Here is a 14,936-nt window from a genome sequence, read left to right on the forward strand (position 1 = left end):
ACAGTCTGAGAGATATCACTGATGATAGTCCGAAGACATTCCATGATAATTTTGATCTTATGCAGAAGGGGATTGCTCCTCTGCTTTGGTAGCCCAACAATCTATGTATGAAGTCGAGCACCAATACCGCACACCTTTGGTTTCTATGCACGCTGATCAGAGGGGTCACCCACCCATTTTCTGACAGCAGTGAGTGATGCTCGACTTCGGTGTTCTTCTGGGAACCATGTCCTTACTATCAGTACATTGCGGATCCAGCATTCCATAAGAATGGCCTCATTCAAAATTGCATACGCGAATTTCTTAAAAGCAGCGAGAACCATTCACTAATATTACGAATACAGCAAGAATAGCCTCTATATTTTATTTCCTTCGCACTATTGGCTGCTTCACATCGATAACGAAAGCTAGAATGTAGTAGCAAAGATTTATTTTACAAGTGAAAGTTGTACTTCAACTTTCATTGTTATTTTTAAAAGTTGATGATGGTGTTGTGTAGATTTTGAGAATTTTTATTTATGTATGAAAATAAATTTTAAAACACAGAACTTGTATCTATAATGCTAATTCATAATTAATTTTTACCATTTTATAAGCTGGTAAAATTTTTAAAGTTCTAATTAGATATGGCGAGACGGAATGTGTCTCAAAACAAAATTACTACTGGTTCTTTAGAAAAAATAGTTGGTGTAAATTCTGGGAAAAAAACTCCGTTATATGATTATGATGTAAGTATATAGGATAAATAATGAAGTAACGTAAACCATCTGCGGATTAATATTATGCTATGAAAAAAGGAAATTGCTTTGTGCTCTTGTTTGCTATGTCAACAATGCAAGCGAATATATTTTATTTTGTGCTAAAATTACTATGATAAAGTTTAAGTTTTGCTCAAACTAGGGAAATTTCACATTTGTCTTAAATATCTCAGTTAGATTTGGAAAGATTTTGTCTGAGTAGGGACAGATATAACTGCCAATTATAAGTACCATATGCAAACAATTTTTGTCGCAGTGGTAATGGAATTAACAGCGTTGCAAACTTTTTGGGAAAATTATCTGTATCTTCTTTAGCATTAATATATTGCTTTGTAATTTATTGAAAATGAGAGTATTTTCTTTTATCCAAATATACAGAATACATGGCATAGTTAAAATTTGTTGAGTTAATCTAGAAAGACTGAAAGATATTTTAAAAAATATGATGAGACACAATTAAATGTCAGCATATTACTGGAAACTATAAAGATTTTTAATCTATCACAAATTATTGGAAAGATTACTGTAGGGGTGCACAACCTTTTTGAGTGAAGTGCAAAGTATTTAGACAGACATGTTGACAGCAATTGTAGGCCGTCATTGTTATAAAAACATCATTGTTCTTGGCAATAAATTCTTCTAAAAAGTTAACTTTGTAATATATTTCAAAAAAATTAAATTCTTTAAATGTTTAAAATTAGAAACTGCAATATTGATTACTCAGAAAAAATCAGAACCAATTTCTTAGAAAAGAAAATTAGATAAATTGAAATAATTAAAAACTATGGGAAAATTCATACTTTTTTTATTATGTTACATAATACAAAAATCTATTTAAAAAGTTTGTCCATAGAATCAAATTTAAAAAAAAAAAGTTCTAGTTATTAAAATAAATGCAAGTTAAATACTTTGATTTAAAGAAAGTTTATAAGGAGCAAAATGATTAAAATTTAAACGGAAAATAAGATTCTACATTTAGTAGGTAATATATTTTAATTTAAATTTTTTTTTTTTTTTAAATTAATTGTAATAGGCAGGACCTAAGAGAGGGAAGAAAAGGAAAGAAAGAAAACTTTAATTTTGAAGGAACTGTTTTTCTTAATAATAAAGAACTAGTATTAAGATACCTATTTACAATTTTTTATGGCCAATACTTTTCGACATGGCACTTACTATTTACAATTAATACACATATATATTAACAATTAATTAAAACTTACATTACTTTACGAAACTTATCTTTATTATATTTTTTCAGAGTTAAAATTTATTGCCATACAAATCATTTCCCAGCATATAATCATAAATGATATAAAATGGTCTAAGAAGGTAGAAAATGGTTTAAAAAATTTCTTTATGGTTATCCTGCAATTTGCAAAATTTTTAAATATTGTGATAATTTTATCTTTTTGATCATGTGATACTTTTTTGCCCCATTAAATGAAAACCTAAAGATTTTGTTTTAAGACTGTTGTGTAATTTTGAACATGCCAAATTCATTCTGGAAAACAGTCTTTTGACAGAAGCTGTTGTTGTGGGTAGTATTAAACATAGGGAAAATAACTTAATCAGTTTTTGGAACCAGTCCCTGATGGTGTTCTTCCTTTCCTGATTTTTAAATTGCGTGAATACAAATAGTGATGTGTTATTTTTAAATTGCTTGAATACAAATTGCTATATGTGATTTTTAAACTGCGTTAATAAAAACGTAATGCATGGTTTTGAAATCGTGTGAATATGAATTGAGATGTATGTTTTTAAATTATGAAAAGAAAACTCACAATGTATGATTTTTAAAACTTGTGAATATTAATCACGCTGTGTGGTATTGAAATCTCGTGAAGATGAATTGTGATGGAGGATTTTTAAATCTCGTTAAAGTTAATATGAAATGCGCTGTGTAATTTTAATATCATGTAAATACGAATTACGATGTGTGACTTTTAAATTGCGAGAAGAATAAAAAATAATGATTCTTAAAATGCGTAAATATGAAGCGTGGTAAGTGACAACCAAAAATTAGGTTGGGTGTGTGTTGTTAAATTTGCATGTGTTCATGGGACTAACTAATATGCACGTGTTTTGAATTATTTTTTGCAAAAGAGATTGCGTTTAATATAAATTTCACACAGCTCGTTTTGTGTTAAAAAAATTTCTTGCACGTGTTTTGAATGTGTGTATGCACGTGTTTTGAATTATATTTTGCAAAAGAGATTGCGTTTAATATAAATTTCACACATATCGTTTTTTTTTTGTAAAAAAATTTTCTTCGGTAAAGGTGTTGATTTTGCTAAGATACGTAATTCCTTTTTAAGTTACAAAAATAATTTCAAACAGAATCGAATTTCACAAGTTGTAATATTGTGTTAAAATATCAGGATATTCAAAATCCCAACTAAAAATGCAGCAATAATGGGAAAGAAAAAAACACTTCCAAAAAAAATTATATTCATGTTAGAATCAGCACAAATAGAGCTCGTGAAAAGCAATTATTTTGATGCGCGATTCAAAATTTGTGTGCTGTCAAACTATAGTATTAAAAATATCAGATTTTTTTTAAAACACTGGGACGATCGTAGTAATGCCTATCAAAAAACTATCTAAATCCGTTTAGATTTCTGATGAAATTGGCGGAAATAAAGCGCGTCAAAAAGTGGTGTATTTAAATGGGGGTTTTAAAATTAAAATGTTGCAATAGAGTATAAAAAATATCGGGACTTTCTATATCCTGCAGAAATATGTAACAATAATTACTAAAATAACGATTGAAAAATAATTTAATTTGTGATTAAAATCGGCACAATTAAACCACGTCAAAAAATGGTTATTTAAATGATTGATTCTTTACTTGCGATTTGTAATAATATCATGCTAAAATATCGAAATTTAAAAATCCACAGCCAAATGGGTAGCAATAACTGCTGAAAAAACGATAAACAATCATTTAGATTTGCTAGGAGGTTTGCGTAAATAAAGCTTCTCATAACTTTATAATATCACAATTTCAGAAACTATGTGAAATTGGGTAGCAATAACCACCGAAAAGTCAATGGATTTATGATGAATTCGGGAGACAGAGCGTCAAAAGTGATAACTAAAATTCGAGATTTGCACGTCATAATAATGACGTATTAAAAATATTGGAATTTCCGAAACTGTGTAAATCTGTAGCCATCAAGAAAAAGTGATAAAAAAACTGAATTGATTGAAATTAGGTGGGTCAAAAACTAAAATGCGTAAATTTCAAATTTCCAAGTTTTTTATTTTTCAAAAAAAAAACTGGAATTATTTAGAAAATTTTTTGTTCAGATTGCTGCTGTGGGCCATACAACGAGGGTTGGCAAGCCGCAGGTTGTGCACCCCTAGTATACTGTGACATATTTTCGAAAGAGTAAAAAGACTTATGTGCTTTGTTATATCAGCTTGCATTTACAGATTTTTAAGATAGTGCTAATAAGCAAAACGTGTTGATATTTTACACCTGATTGAAAATTTTATTATGATAAAATGTTAAAGTCTGTTTTTACGATGCTAAAAGTTTATAAATAAATTTTAATCCTCTTTTGTAATTTAAATGACCTTTATTTTATAGATGATTGTTGAATTGTATGTTATGTTTTAGGTAATACTTGGACGTTCTAAAACTGCTTATATAAGTAGCCAAGACCCAAATGTGTCAAGAAACCACTGTTCTCTGAAATATACTCCAAATGGATGGTTAATAAAAGATTTAGGAGTAAGTGTTTTGTGTAATATTGTTTGTTTTGATTTAGTATTTTAATTCAGTCCCTAAAGATTAAAACTTTTTTCCCTTTCCTATTGCAGAGTGTCAACGGGACTTACATTGACAATGTTCGAATTCCTTCTAATGAACATGTTCCACTCACTTCTGGCTGTTCAATATATTTTGGACCAAAGGAAGATGCACCAGAAGGATATAAATTTGAAGGTGCCAAAGTAAGAAAAATTGCTAATTACCAGTTTGTCTCTTTGAAACTTTTGTTTTGAATTGAGACATTGTTTAACTGAAAACCACTATACAAGTTCAGTTTTTAATAAGATTTGTTTGTATCTATATAAAGATAGTAGAACACTCTTTTTGCTGGTAAAAATGTTGAAACAAAGTAATAGGTGCTAAGAAGCAAGTTTGAGGCTGATTTTTTTTTTTTTTTTGTATTATGTGCAATTATCACCAGATTGATACTCGTCATTGATATGAGGTAGATTTCTAATTTATTTTTAGACATTTTTGCATTCTTGTGCTGGAAACCAACTTTTCTTCATATTCAATGGAGACAATTTGTTGTGCAAGGAAATTTTTATCTGATTTTGTTCAATTATCAATATCATTATATTTCAGTTGTTAAACCAGATTTAATTTATATGTTTTTGTGTAAATGACCAGCTGCGTTTTGAGGATTTATTGCTCTATTTAGTTTACAGGTTTAGCTATTAATTGATTTAAATTTTTTTTTTTTTTTTTGAACTTGCTATGCAAGTTTAATTAATTGATTTCAGTTTCAATATGTGTTAAGGGTGTTTTGCAGGCTTTTAATAATTATGAGTTTTCTTTTTGGAAACTCAATTTGTTATTTAAAACATTTTATTGCTTTTCACGATCAGTGTATAATGTTTAAGCTGTTTTTTTCTTCTTCATATACCTTCATCAAATTGTAACTTTATTATTTCCATGAAAAATTAAAATGTTTCTAAATAAATAAACATAACTATAGTTTTAATATCTTTTTAACATTCAGATTTATTATGTACGAAAAATTAAGAAGAAACTAAAGAACAAATTTAAAAGAAAGATTTGTCCTTTATTATTCTATAAAATTCTGTATTATGAATCTGAGAGCAAATGTCTGCACTTAAAGTTATAAGATGTAATTTGCAAAAAGGTCATGCAAAATGGTATTGGTCAAATTGCAAAGTGGTAAGTTAATGAAAGCGGAAGTGCAGTGTGAAACTCTGAAGCTGTGAGCTTTTGTTGGAACACTAACTGTTTTTTTTCTCCTTCTATATAAAGTTTGTATTGAAGCAAGATATTTTTTGACACCTCTCTTATTTTAATTGTTTTAGGACTTAATTTTGATACTGTTAATTAAGCAGAATAATAATGTTTACATTCTCTTTATTTTACAGCTCTCAAATGGTGAAAATGAGCTGGGGAAAAGAGCTTCCCGTAAAAATTACTGTTCTCAGAAATCCTCTGACACTAAAGCTGTTAAAAGAAAAGCTTCTCCTACTGGCATGCCTCCCCAGAACAGCTCAGAAAAAAGGACTGTGATTGATGTGATTGGTGTTCCAGCTGTTGGAAACTCGAATCTCTTAGTAAAATCAAATAATCACAGCTGTGAAGAGGACGGTTATCACACTGATTCTTCTATATCAAGTTTAGACAGTTTAAAAACTAGAATACGTAAAGCCAATTCATCTCAAAAGAAGAAGGAAAAGCGAGCAAGATTCTGTCGGGAGGACAATTTAATTGGTCCATCCACTTCAACTGGTCTCTTTCGGCCAGTACCTGGTCTTGAAAGATTGCCTTTCCAAGTAAGGAATTTAATATTACTAGTACAGTAGACATTCTTTATAATACAAACCTTGAAATCTGGTACTAGCATTTTATTGAATTTTATGTTTTATAGATCAGTTCACTCATCTTTAAACTTACCTACTAAATATGGCAGTATTAGTGTGTAAAAGATCAATCTTAAAATGCTTTAAAATAATATTTGGTTACAAATAATTAAAAATATAAACTATGCATTTAAGTATTTAAAATTTACAGTAATTAATTCAATGAGAAAAAAAATTGCATTTGCAATTTTCTGCATCATTAGAATTAGTAACAAACAAATTAATCAATTTTGGTTTGTTTAGCTTTTGAAATTTAAACCTCTTAGCAAATTGTGTAATAAATTAATAGTTCTTAGTTATAGAAATTACTTAATTGCAAGTTTTATTGCTTTTAACTTCAAAACTAGTGTGGCTTTTGCAGAATTGCAGCTTATAGGGAATTGCAGTTTATGGAATTATGTTATATAGATGTTCTATTGTATAATAAATGCTTTTTGTTTGTCAGTAATGATTGTCAAACCTTATATTTTGAATGATTCTAAAACTAAATATTTTTTAATACGCTTTTTTCTTCTTCGAACTACTTTATGACAGGCCATTGAGAAATAATATTAAATAAATAATTTTAAGTACTAAACAAAATATGAAGTAAGCATGTAAATAATTAGAAATTGAAAGTGTAACTTGTATAGTTGTATCCTATTGAGAAAACATAAATATATGATAAAATTTTATGGAAGTATTGCAATCAAAATTAGTTTTATGTAATTTATTATGAATCTTTATCTGTCTGAAAATTATAAGTTTCTACACAAAGTTTGCAATAATTTTATAATTAGATCATTTGATAATTGTGCTTGAAGTTAAAATTTACAAATAGGTGTTGATCACAAAATTGCTACAGTATTGTTAATACATTTATTATACTTTATTAAATTATAAATTTCGAAATATATTATTATTTATATTTGTGATACCATTATAGGCATTACATATTTCCTGGGTTTTAAATTTTATAAATTTAATTTTTTTTAATCATTCTTAAAAATGTTATGATTAAATTAAATCAGTTATTTAATTTTTTTCTCATTTTATGAAGAGCGAATATAAATAGTACCTTTATTTATTTTTTTTAACAGTCAATGTAACAACTAACTCTTTATTCAATTGAGAAAAAAAAACTTATAGTATATAACTTATTGAGTATCATGCAAAATGAATATCAATTTTTAAACAAAATCTTATCTTCTCTAAGCTGCTTTATTCTTTTACGACAAAAATGTTTCTGTTACAGGGTTATATTAAATTCCCCTGTGGCAGAATTCTTTCTGGCTTTCTGCGGCAAATCTCCTGTACCCCTGGGGGTGCGCGTGCCACACTTTGGAAAACACTGCATTAGTCCAACCATTGGATGTTTTTAAAAAGGTTTTTAAAAAAGAAGAAAAGAAAAAAAATTGTCATTACATTTATGCTAAAAAATTTTTCCGCCTAAAATGTTGAACTCCTGAAGAGTATCTTTGAGAAAGACACCATTGTTAAGAACTTTAAAAGTAACTTGCTAAATAAAAGAATGTGTTGGATTTTTGCTCATTTTTTCAATCTAAAATAAAGACTTGATAATGGCCCACGATTGTTATGGCTTAACATTATTATGTATATTTTGAAACACAATACTTACTATATTTTATTTTGTATTCACATTTTGTATTCTTCATTTATATTGATCGATTCATATTTATTTTATATTTCTTTTCATTATTATTATTTCATTATAAATTTATCTATGATATTATAATATTTCTTTTATTTTATGATTATGACCTTCAATTTTTAAAACATTTTGATTTTTTTTCTTCTCTTCAACTGTTAAAGATTCGTCATTATTTTAAGTTATTCTGACCCTGTGTAAAGATAAATTTTGACTATTTTTGAAAGACCAATTCTAAAGACTTGTAATTCAGATCAGTGGGATTTGCTTCTGAGTGTAAGCCTGCAAGAAATAATTATTTTATGTGAGAGTTATATGTGAAAGTTATGTAGAGTTGAATGTATAGTTTTTAATTATCCATTAAGTAAGCTATTAAATGAAGATTAAAACATGTAGGACACAATATTAAAGAAAATGATATTTTAACTACTGAATCTAGTGAATTTCAGGCTTTTTAAATATTTTTGCTATGTAACTTTTTTTTGAATCTTTAACTCCATTTTTAATATAAGTGGAGTGATACCCCATGACAATTTAAAAAAAGAAAAAATGAATATGTTTTGCTATTTTAATAGAAGCAGTTCAATTACTTTTAATTTACATAATTTTTTTATCATCAGTGTTATCCTTTAATCAACTTCCATAAAATAAAAATACTTACTGCGAGCGACGAACAATTATAACTAACTCTTAAATATCCTAATTTGAATTAACTTTTGAAACTAGTTTCAACCCTTTTGTTACCATTTGTTTTGGCAAAATTTGTTTCAAAAGCACTAATTTTTTAAAAAATATTTTAATTTTTAAGAACTCTAAATTAACTATTGTAAATATCAGCATGCTTGAAAGTCAAATGCTATGACATAGCGGGAAAAGTGCGGCTGTGCAAAGCAAAAAAAAAAAAAATTCTCATATCAATCTCTGCAAGATTAAGATTGAGAATGTTTGACTATACGCCGAAGAGCCATTACATTTTGACCACCCTGCTAATAACATGTAGGACCACCTTTAGCCCTCAAAACTGTTAGCACCTGCCATGGCATTGATTCCACAAGGTGCTGATAGGTAGTCTGAGGTATCTGGTATCAAGCGCTCACCAACTGGTCCTGCAATTCCCTCACATTGTGAGGGGGTAGTGGGACAGCCGGAATTTGGTTATCCAAGTAGAACCACAAATGCTCTATTGGATTAAGGTCAGGTGAATTTGGGGGCCAAGACTTGACTTGAAAGTCACTGGAATGTTCCTCGACAATTCGACCCTTATGACATGGTGCATTATCCTGTTGGTAAACTCCATCCCCCGCAGGAAAAACTGTTGCCATGAATGGGTGAACCTGGTCTGTAACTATGTTCAAGTAGCTTACAGACGTCAGGGATTTTCCTATGAGGATTATGGGTCCTAATGTGCCCCATGAAAACATTGTTCCTGGGTGAGAAACTGTGAAAACCTAGGCGAGCCCATTGTTATAGATGGAGGGTGGTCATAATGTAATGGCTCTTCGGTGTATATATATTTTTTTAAATGAGTAATACTAAAAAATTTTCTTTGATGTTTACAAATATTGACTGTGGAACAAACTGGAAGATATTTGAGAATTTTGACTGTTTTTTGTTTATAATGAGAGATATTAAAAATATTTTCCCTGGTGGTGATAAATTTCCCCCGAACAGTGTTTGCACGTTCGTGTAATACAAATCTGCTTTTAATACAGAATTATTTTGCTCAGTAGCTCTTTCCCTTCATATTAATTATAATTTTAATAATAGAAAATTAGCAGTTACAAGGTGCTGGGTATGTATTCTACTTTGATTCCTATTGATACTGATGCATTATATTATTGGAGTCAATAAGTGTGGCTTATGCCAAAAATGTGTTTCTTCTTTGTGGTATAATTAATTTTTAATAAGCTTCAAATAAACATACTTTGATCACTCACTTTAGGAGAATTCTGACAGCGAAAATTCACAGAGCCTTTTGAATGATGATATTGCTGATTGGAATCCAGACAGTCAGACTTATAAGAATCAAGATTTGAAGAATGTTAGTCCTGTGAAGAAATTCTTGTGTTCCACTGATTTAAATTCAAGTAGTGTGGCTGTACATTCTAATCTTCTTAAAGTCTTACAAAAGAAAGTGAATGACTTGCAGAAGACTATCAAAACTTTAAATTTAAAATTTTCTGATACTATGAATGAAAATGCAAGACTAGTTGAAGTAAGTTATTATTAGTGTTTTTTGCTTGTTTGGTTTTTAATGTGTGTTATATTTATTGTTTATCAAATAATTTTTATAATATACTTTTTAAATATACTCATTTTTTTTTGAAAAATGTTTGCTGCTGGTGGTTTTGACATTTTCATTTTTAATGCTTCAAAATGTTCATACTTTTTTTAATGTAACTGTATTTAGAGCTATTTCTTCCCTTTCCAATCAAAAAGCAGTGGTATGAAGGGTCATTATTCTGGTATTCAATTCTTGATTGGTAAACGTTTTTTGTATTAAAAAATTAGAAGTCTTTTGTTGTTTGCTAGACCATTTGTAGGTGTAAAATGGAAGTGAGGTTTTATATACATGACCAGAATGGAATATTGAGTATTGTCCTGTAATAGAGTTTATGGCGTATTGATTAGGGGAATATCTTTAAGGAAAAAATTTTTTTCTGTTGATCTAACTAAAAAAAACTAAAACTAATGGCTTTTTATCCTTCTTTCTTATTTTTTTAAGTATTTCAAAAGTAAAAATCCTTAAAATCACTGGTTAAAAGAAAAAAAAGATAAATTAAAATTACAATTAAAGTAAAATTTTATTACTTTGTATTTTGCTAGTAAATAGTGTCAAAAATATTGTAATGCTAAAAATTGCTTATAAGTAAACTATAAATAAAGTAGATAAAATTTAATTTTTATGTGTTATCTAGGAATTGTTACTGTTATTTATACAGGTGCAATGAAAGTGTTTTTTTTAAAGAATATGCTGAGAGGCTTTTCTTCCTGCTCATAAAGCTGTAGTTACTTCATGTTCGTCATTGTTTTTTTTTTTTTGTCATTTTGCTTATAAAATATATAGTATTTATAATTTTATGTAATAACGCTTTGTTAATGTGCTATTCTTACCAAAATGAACGATTGCTTGGATTTGAAAAATTATTAAATATACTTGTAAAAAAAATAAAATAATAAACTTAGGAATACAGTTTGTGGGACTCAACGTAAAGAAATAAATGAGAAGTGATTTGATTTTGCTAGTTAATGATATAAAACAATGACCTGATATCATTATAGTTAGGTTTCATGGCAGTATGATGACATAGGGACAATTGTCACCAAATGTTCTATAAATGTCGCTAAAATGATATGCATGGGCAACAAAATTTTCGCCATGAACTTTGTTTGAAAATTGCAAAATAATAACGAAAAATAGTTACTTACTTTTTTTTTTGCATCAAAATCCATGCATTTGAAAAAAAATTTTGTACTAATTTTATTCTAAGCGTAGGTTAGGTTTCAGTTTTAAACTTTTTCAAATGAGTAATGGAAAGTGCCTGGTTCAAAAAATTTTCAGTGTTGAAATTTCAAATTTACTTGTTTTGCTACACTCTGCAGTCGTGTACTGATAGTGTAATTGTTCATCAATAAAACATAATTTTTTCCTCTTTTTGCAATCTTTTATTAAAAATTTTTAGTATAATATTTTGTTAATTTTTACTTTCTGTTTTCCTCATTTTTTTTATTTGGTCTCAGCATTTTAATCTATGTTGAATCTGTTTACTAATATTATGTAAACTTTCTTTGCACTTAATTTTAATAAATTCTAATCTTTAATCATTATGGGGTAATGATACTAATTAGTTTTAGAGTGTTATAGATAGTAATTAATTACTTTTGATGAGTACCTTAACATGAATTATACAATTGTGAAGTTTAATATTTTTTTCTTCTCAAGTTTGTCTACCATATTAATTTTTTGGACCAGTAAATGAATTTCCATTGTTAGTGTGAACCCTAATTATTACTGCAGTGATATCATTATTGAAATTTATCTCTTTAGTCTTTTATATTTTTAAAAATTTCAATAAAAATATTTAAGTGTGTTATAAACCTAGCAACAATCTCCCTCTCATTTTTTATATTTTATTTTAAATCATGACTGGCCCGTTTGGCATGGCATAGATCGGCCTGTATGGTATTTTTTACTTACTAGTTCATCAGTTGATATTTCTCAAATGAATATTCGTGCCAAGAATTTTTTTAAAATTCCATTGTACTTGTACATTTTTGTACACACTTTCTTAATTTCAAAGTCTTAAGGTTTGGTGTAAAGTTAAACACACAAAACAGCAGCAGCTTAAATTTTTTTTATACATTGAGCTTACTTTTACCTAACTTAAAATATTTTACAAGACTTCTTTCTATTCAACTATGTGTCATTATTATTAATAAACTAGTTAGAAATTAAGATTTATTCTTGTTATAAGTTCTAATATGGGATAATCTTAGAAATTAAGATTTATTCTTGTTATAAGTTCTAATATGGGATAATCTTACTTGATTTAAAACTTCATTTTCTTCAAAGATATGCAAATTGGAAATAACAATTGACATGATTCAAGCATTCAAAAACAGAAGACTAAATTCAAAATTTGCCGATTGTTATTTCCAAATTGTATATTTTTGAAGCGAATGAAGTAATATCTTATTGTTTCAGTTTTTTGGGAATATGTATTTAATGGAATGTTCTTGTTAAAGGTTTTGAAATCTAAAGAAGAAGCTGAAATAAATGTGAAGGAAGATTTCAAAAAACTCTTAGAAGATGAACTGATTTGTAATATTTGTACAGAGCTGTATATAAAAGTAATTGTTTAAGATTTTTTTTTTTTTAAAAAAAGAAAAGATTTTGTTTAAAAGATAAGTTTGAATATCAACAAAGTAACAGCACTTAGCAAAGTAATAAGTTAAATGAATGACGAAACCAAGTTGGAGAAATAGCATATTTAAATTTGATAAAAAATTATGTTTTCATAATTTGATTTTTTATCAGATAAGCATTCCAATTTGTCTGTAAAACATGTTATATTAGTCTATATTATGTTATATTAGTCTGTTTAAACATGTTTTTGTCATTTTTTGTTGTATCGATATCGATAAGAATACTAACTATTTTAGTTTTTAACATCTATGAATTTTAGCTCTAATTATAAAAATATTAATTAATTGAAAAGCACTTAAAAGCAATCTTATTTTTCCCTGTGGTGGTTTATGAATGATTTTTTATTTTTTAAGTATGAAGGTTGTATTATACGTTACGAAGAAATCTGAATGATGATGCTTGTAGTATTGAATGAGATTTTTTTTTTAAGACTCTTTTGTTTAATTTTTTTAAAATAAGTTTCTGCTTATCAAGTGGTTTCATAAAATAAGTCTCGTGTGGTTATTAACTACTTCTATTTTAAAGTTTAACTTCAAAAGAGATCAAAGTAGAGTTGTTTTAAGTTCATTGCACATCTGCTCTCACGTTTGCATGTGTTACTGTCCCGTGTTCTTTATTGTTATCATGCATTAATGTGTTAACTATTTTTTTATATTTTAGAACGGTGGTTTCAAAGTTTAGAACTTTTTTTTTCTGATATTGAGTATGAAACCTGAAATCAAATGTTAAAAAAAGAGCTTTTATAAAATTTTCGAAGGAATTTAATTTCTTTTTCTGATTTTGTTGATCCAATTACCTAAATTAATATATGAATTTAATGAAATAGGTTATGAAATTTAATTTTTTATTGTGACTTACCATATTTTTTGAATTGTTTTAGCCAATAACCTTGGGATGTTCTCACACATTTTGTCAACATTGTATTTTTGAGTGGAAGAAAAAGAAAAAGCAATGTCCTATGTGTCGAGAAAGAATTGAAACAGAAACTACTTGCCTGTTTTTGGACAACTTTATAAACAAAGCAGTAGAGAAATTGGATCCACCTAGTTTAGAGAAACGTCTGGAACTATTGAAAAAAAGAGAAGAATCACAAAGTAAATTTAAAATTATTTTAAAATTTAAAATGTATTGTTTTCATTCTTGATTTTTTTGTATTAATTATCTATATCTGTAATCACGAAGAAAAATAAAAGCTGACATAATTACTAATGCCTGTAACTTTAAGTTGATTTTCTTTTTAGCATTTCCATTGCCTTAAATTTCATTACCATAATTATGCTTTTCATGGAACCTAGGAGAAGAAATTTTAATAGTTCTTAAAAATGCCACGGCATAAAACAATTTACAATTGTTGTAAGTCTATTTTTACTAGCCATAATATCATGAGATATAATCTAATTCTTCATTTTTAATAAACTAAGTATCTTTGGCAGTCATCTGCTTGAAATTAAAAGTTATAAAGGTATTATTTACTTTTAAATATTTCTTTATCTTTTTTTATAGGAACTTACATTATTTATTAATTATCCTTTCTTAGCATTCTAATTAATTTTGAATTCTTAGCTCTGCTATTATTTTGATTATTATTCCAAACTAAAAGATCTGGCTCATAAAAATATTGCAAACCTTAAAAAATTCTTTAATTATTACTACATTCTTCTTATATTCTGTCTGGCATTTACTCATTTGGTTATTAATTCTCAGTTGCTTCTTCTATTTATTCATATATTTTTGCGGGTAAATAGTTGTAATGAGGATTATTGCTTTTGAAATACATCCAATAATGTAACAGCAACAAAAATTTATTTATTAATATTTAAAACAATAAACAAAACAATTATGAAAATATTAAGGGCCCTCAGCGGCCAAAATACAGAAATGTAAAAAGATACTCTAATAGAGGAAAGACCCAGGGCTAAAGAGAATAGAAGGGCTAGTTCACTCCTTTGAGGTAAAGCGCTTA

The 14,936-nt window shown here is 27.7% G+C and overlaps 1 protein-coding gene across 1 annotated transcript in view; it reads left to right on the top strand.

The window, feature by feature from the left end:
* The first annotated feature begins 245 nt into the window (after positions 1–245).
* LOC107441523 (E3 ubiquitin-protein ligase rnf8) overlaps positions 246–14,936 on the top strand; it is a 21,426-nt gene continuing 6,735 nt past the window's right edge. The window contains exons 1-7 of the mRNA XM_016054811.3: positions 246–728; positions 4,381–4,494; positions 4,584–4,715; positions 5,904–6,311; positions 9,989–10,261; positions 12,793–12,897; positions 13,854–14,067. Of these exons, the coding sequence (XP_015910297.1) occupies positions 627–728; positions 4,381–4,494; positions 4,584–4,715; positions 5,904–6,311; positions 9,989–10,261; positions 12,793–12,897; positions 13,854–14,067 (1,348 nt within the window). The 5' untranslated portion in view covers positions 246–626. The remainder of the gene's footprint in view (positions 729–4,380; positions 4,495–4,583; positions 4,716–5,903; positions 6,312–9,988; positions 10,262–12,792; positions 12,898–13,853; positions 14,068–14,936) is intronic.

Source organism: Parasteatoda tepidariorum, chromosome 8, assembly GCF_043381705.1.
Source record: "Parasteatoda tepidariorum isolate YZ-2023 chromosome 8, CAS_Ptep_4.0, whole genome shotgun sequence".
In the NCBI taxonomy this organism is placed as follows: Eukaryota; Metazoa; Arthropoda; class Arachnida; order Araneae; family Theridiidae; genus Parasteatoda; species Parasteatoda tepidariorum.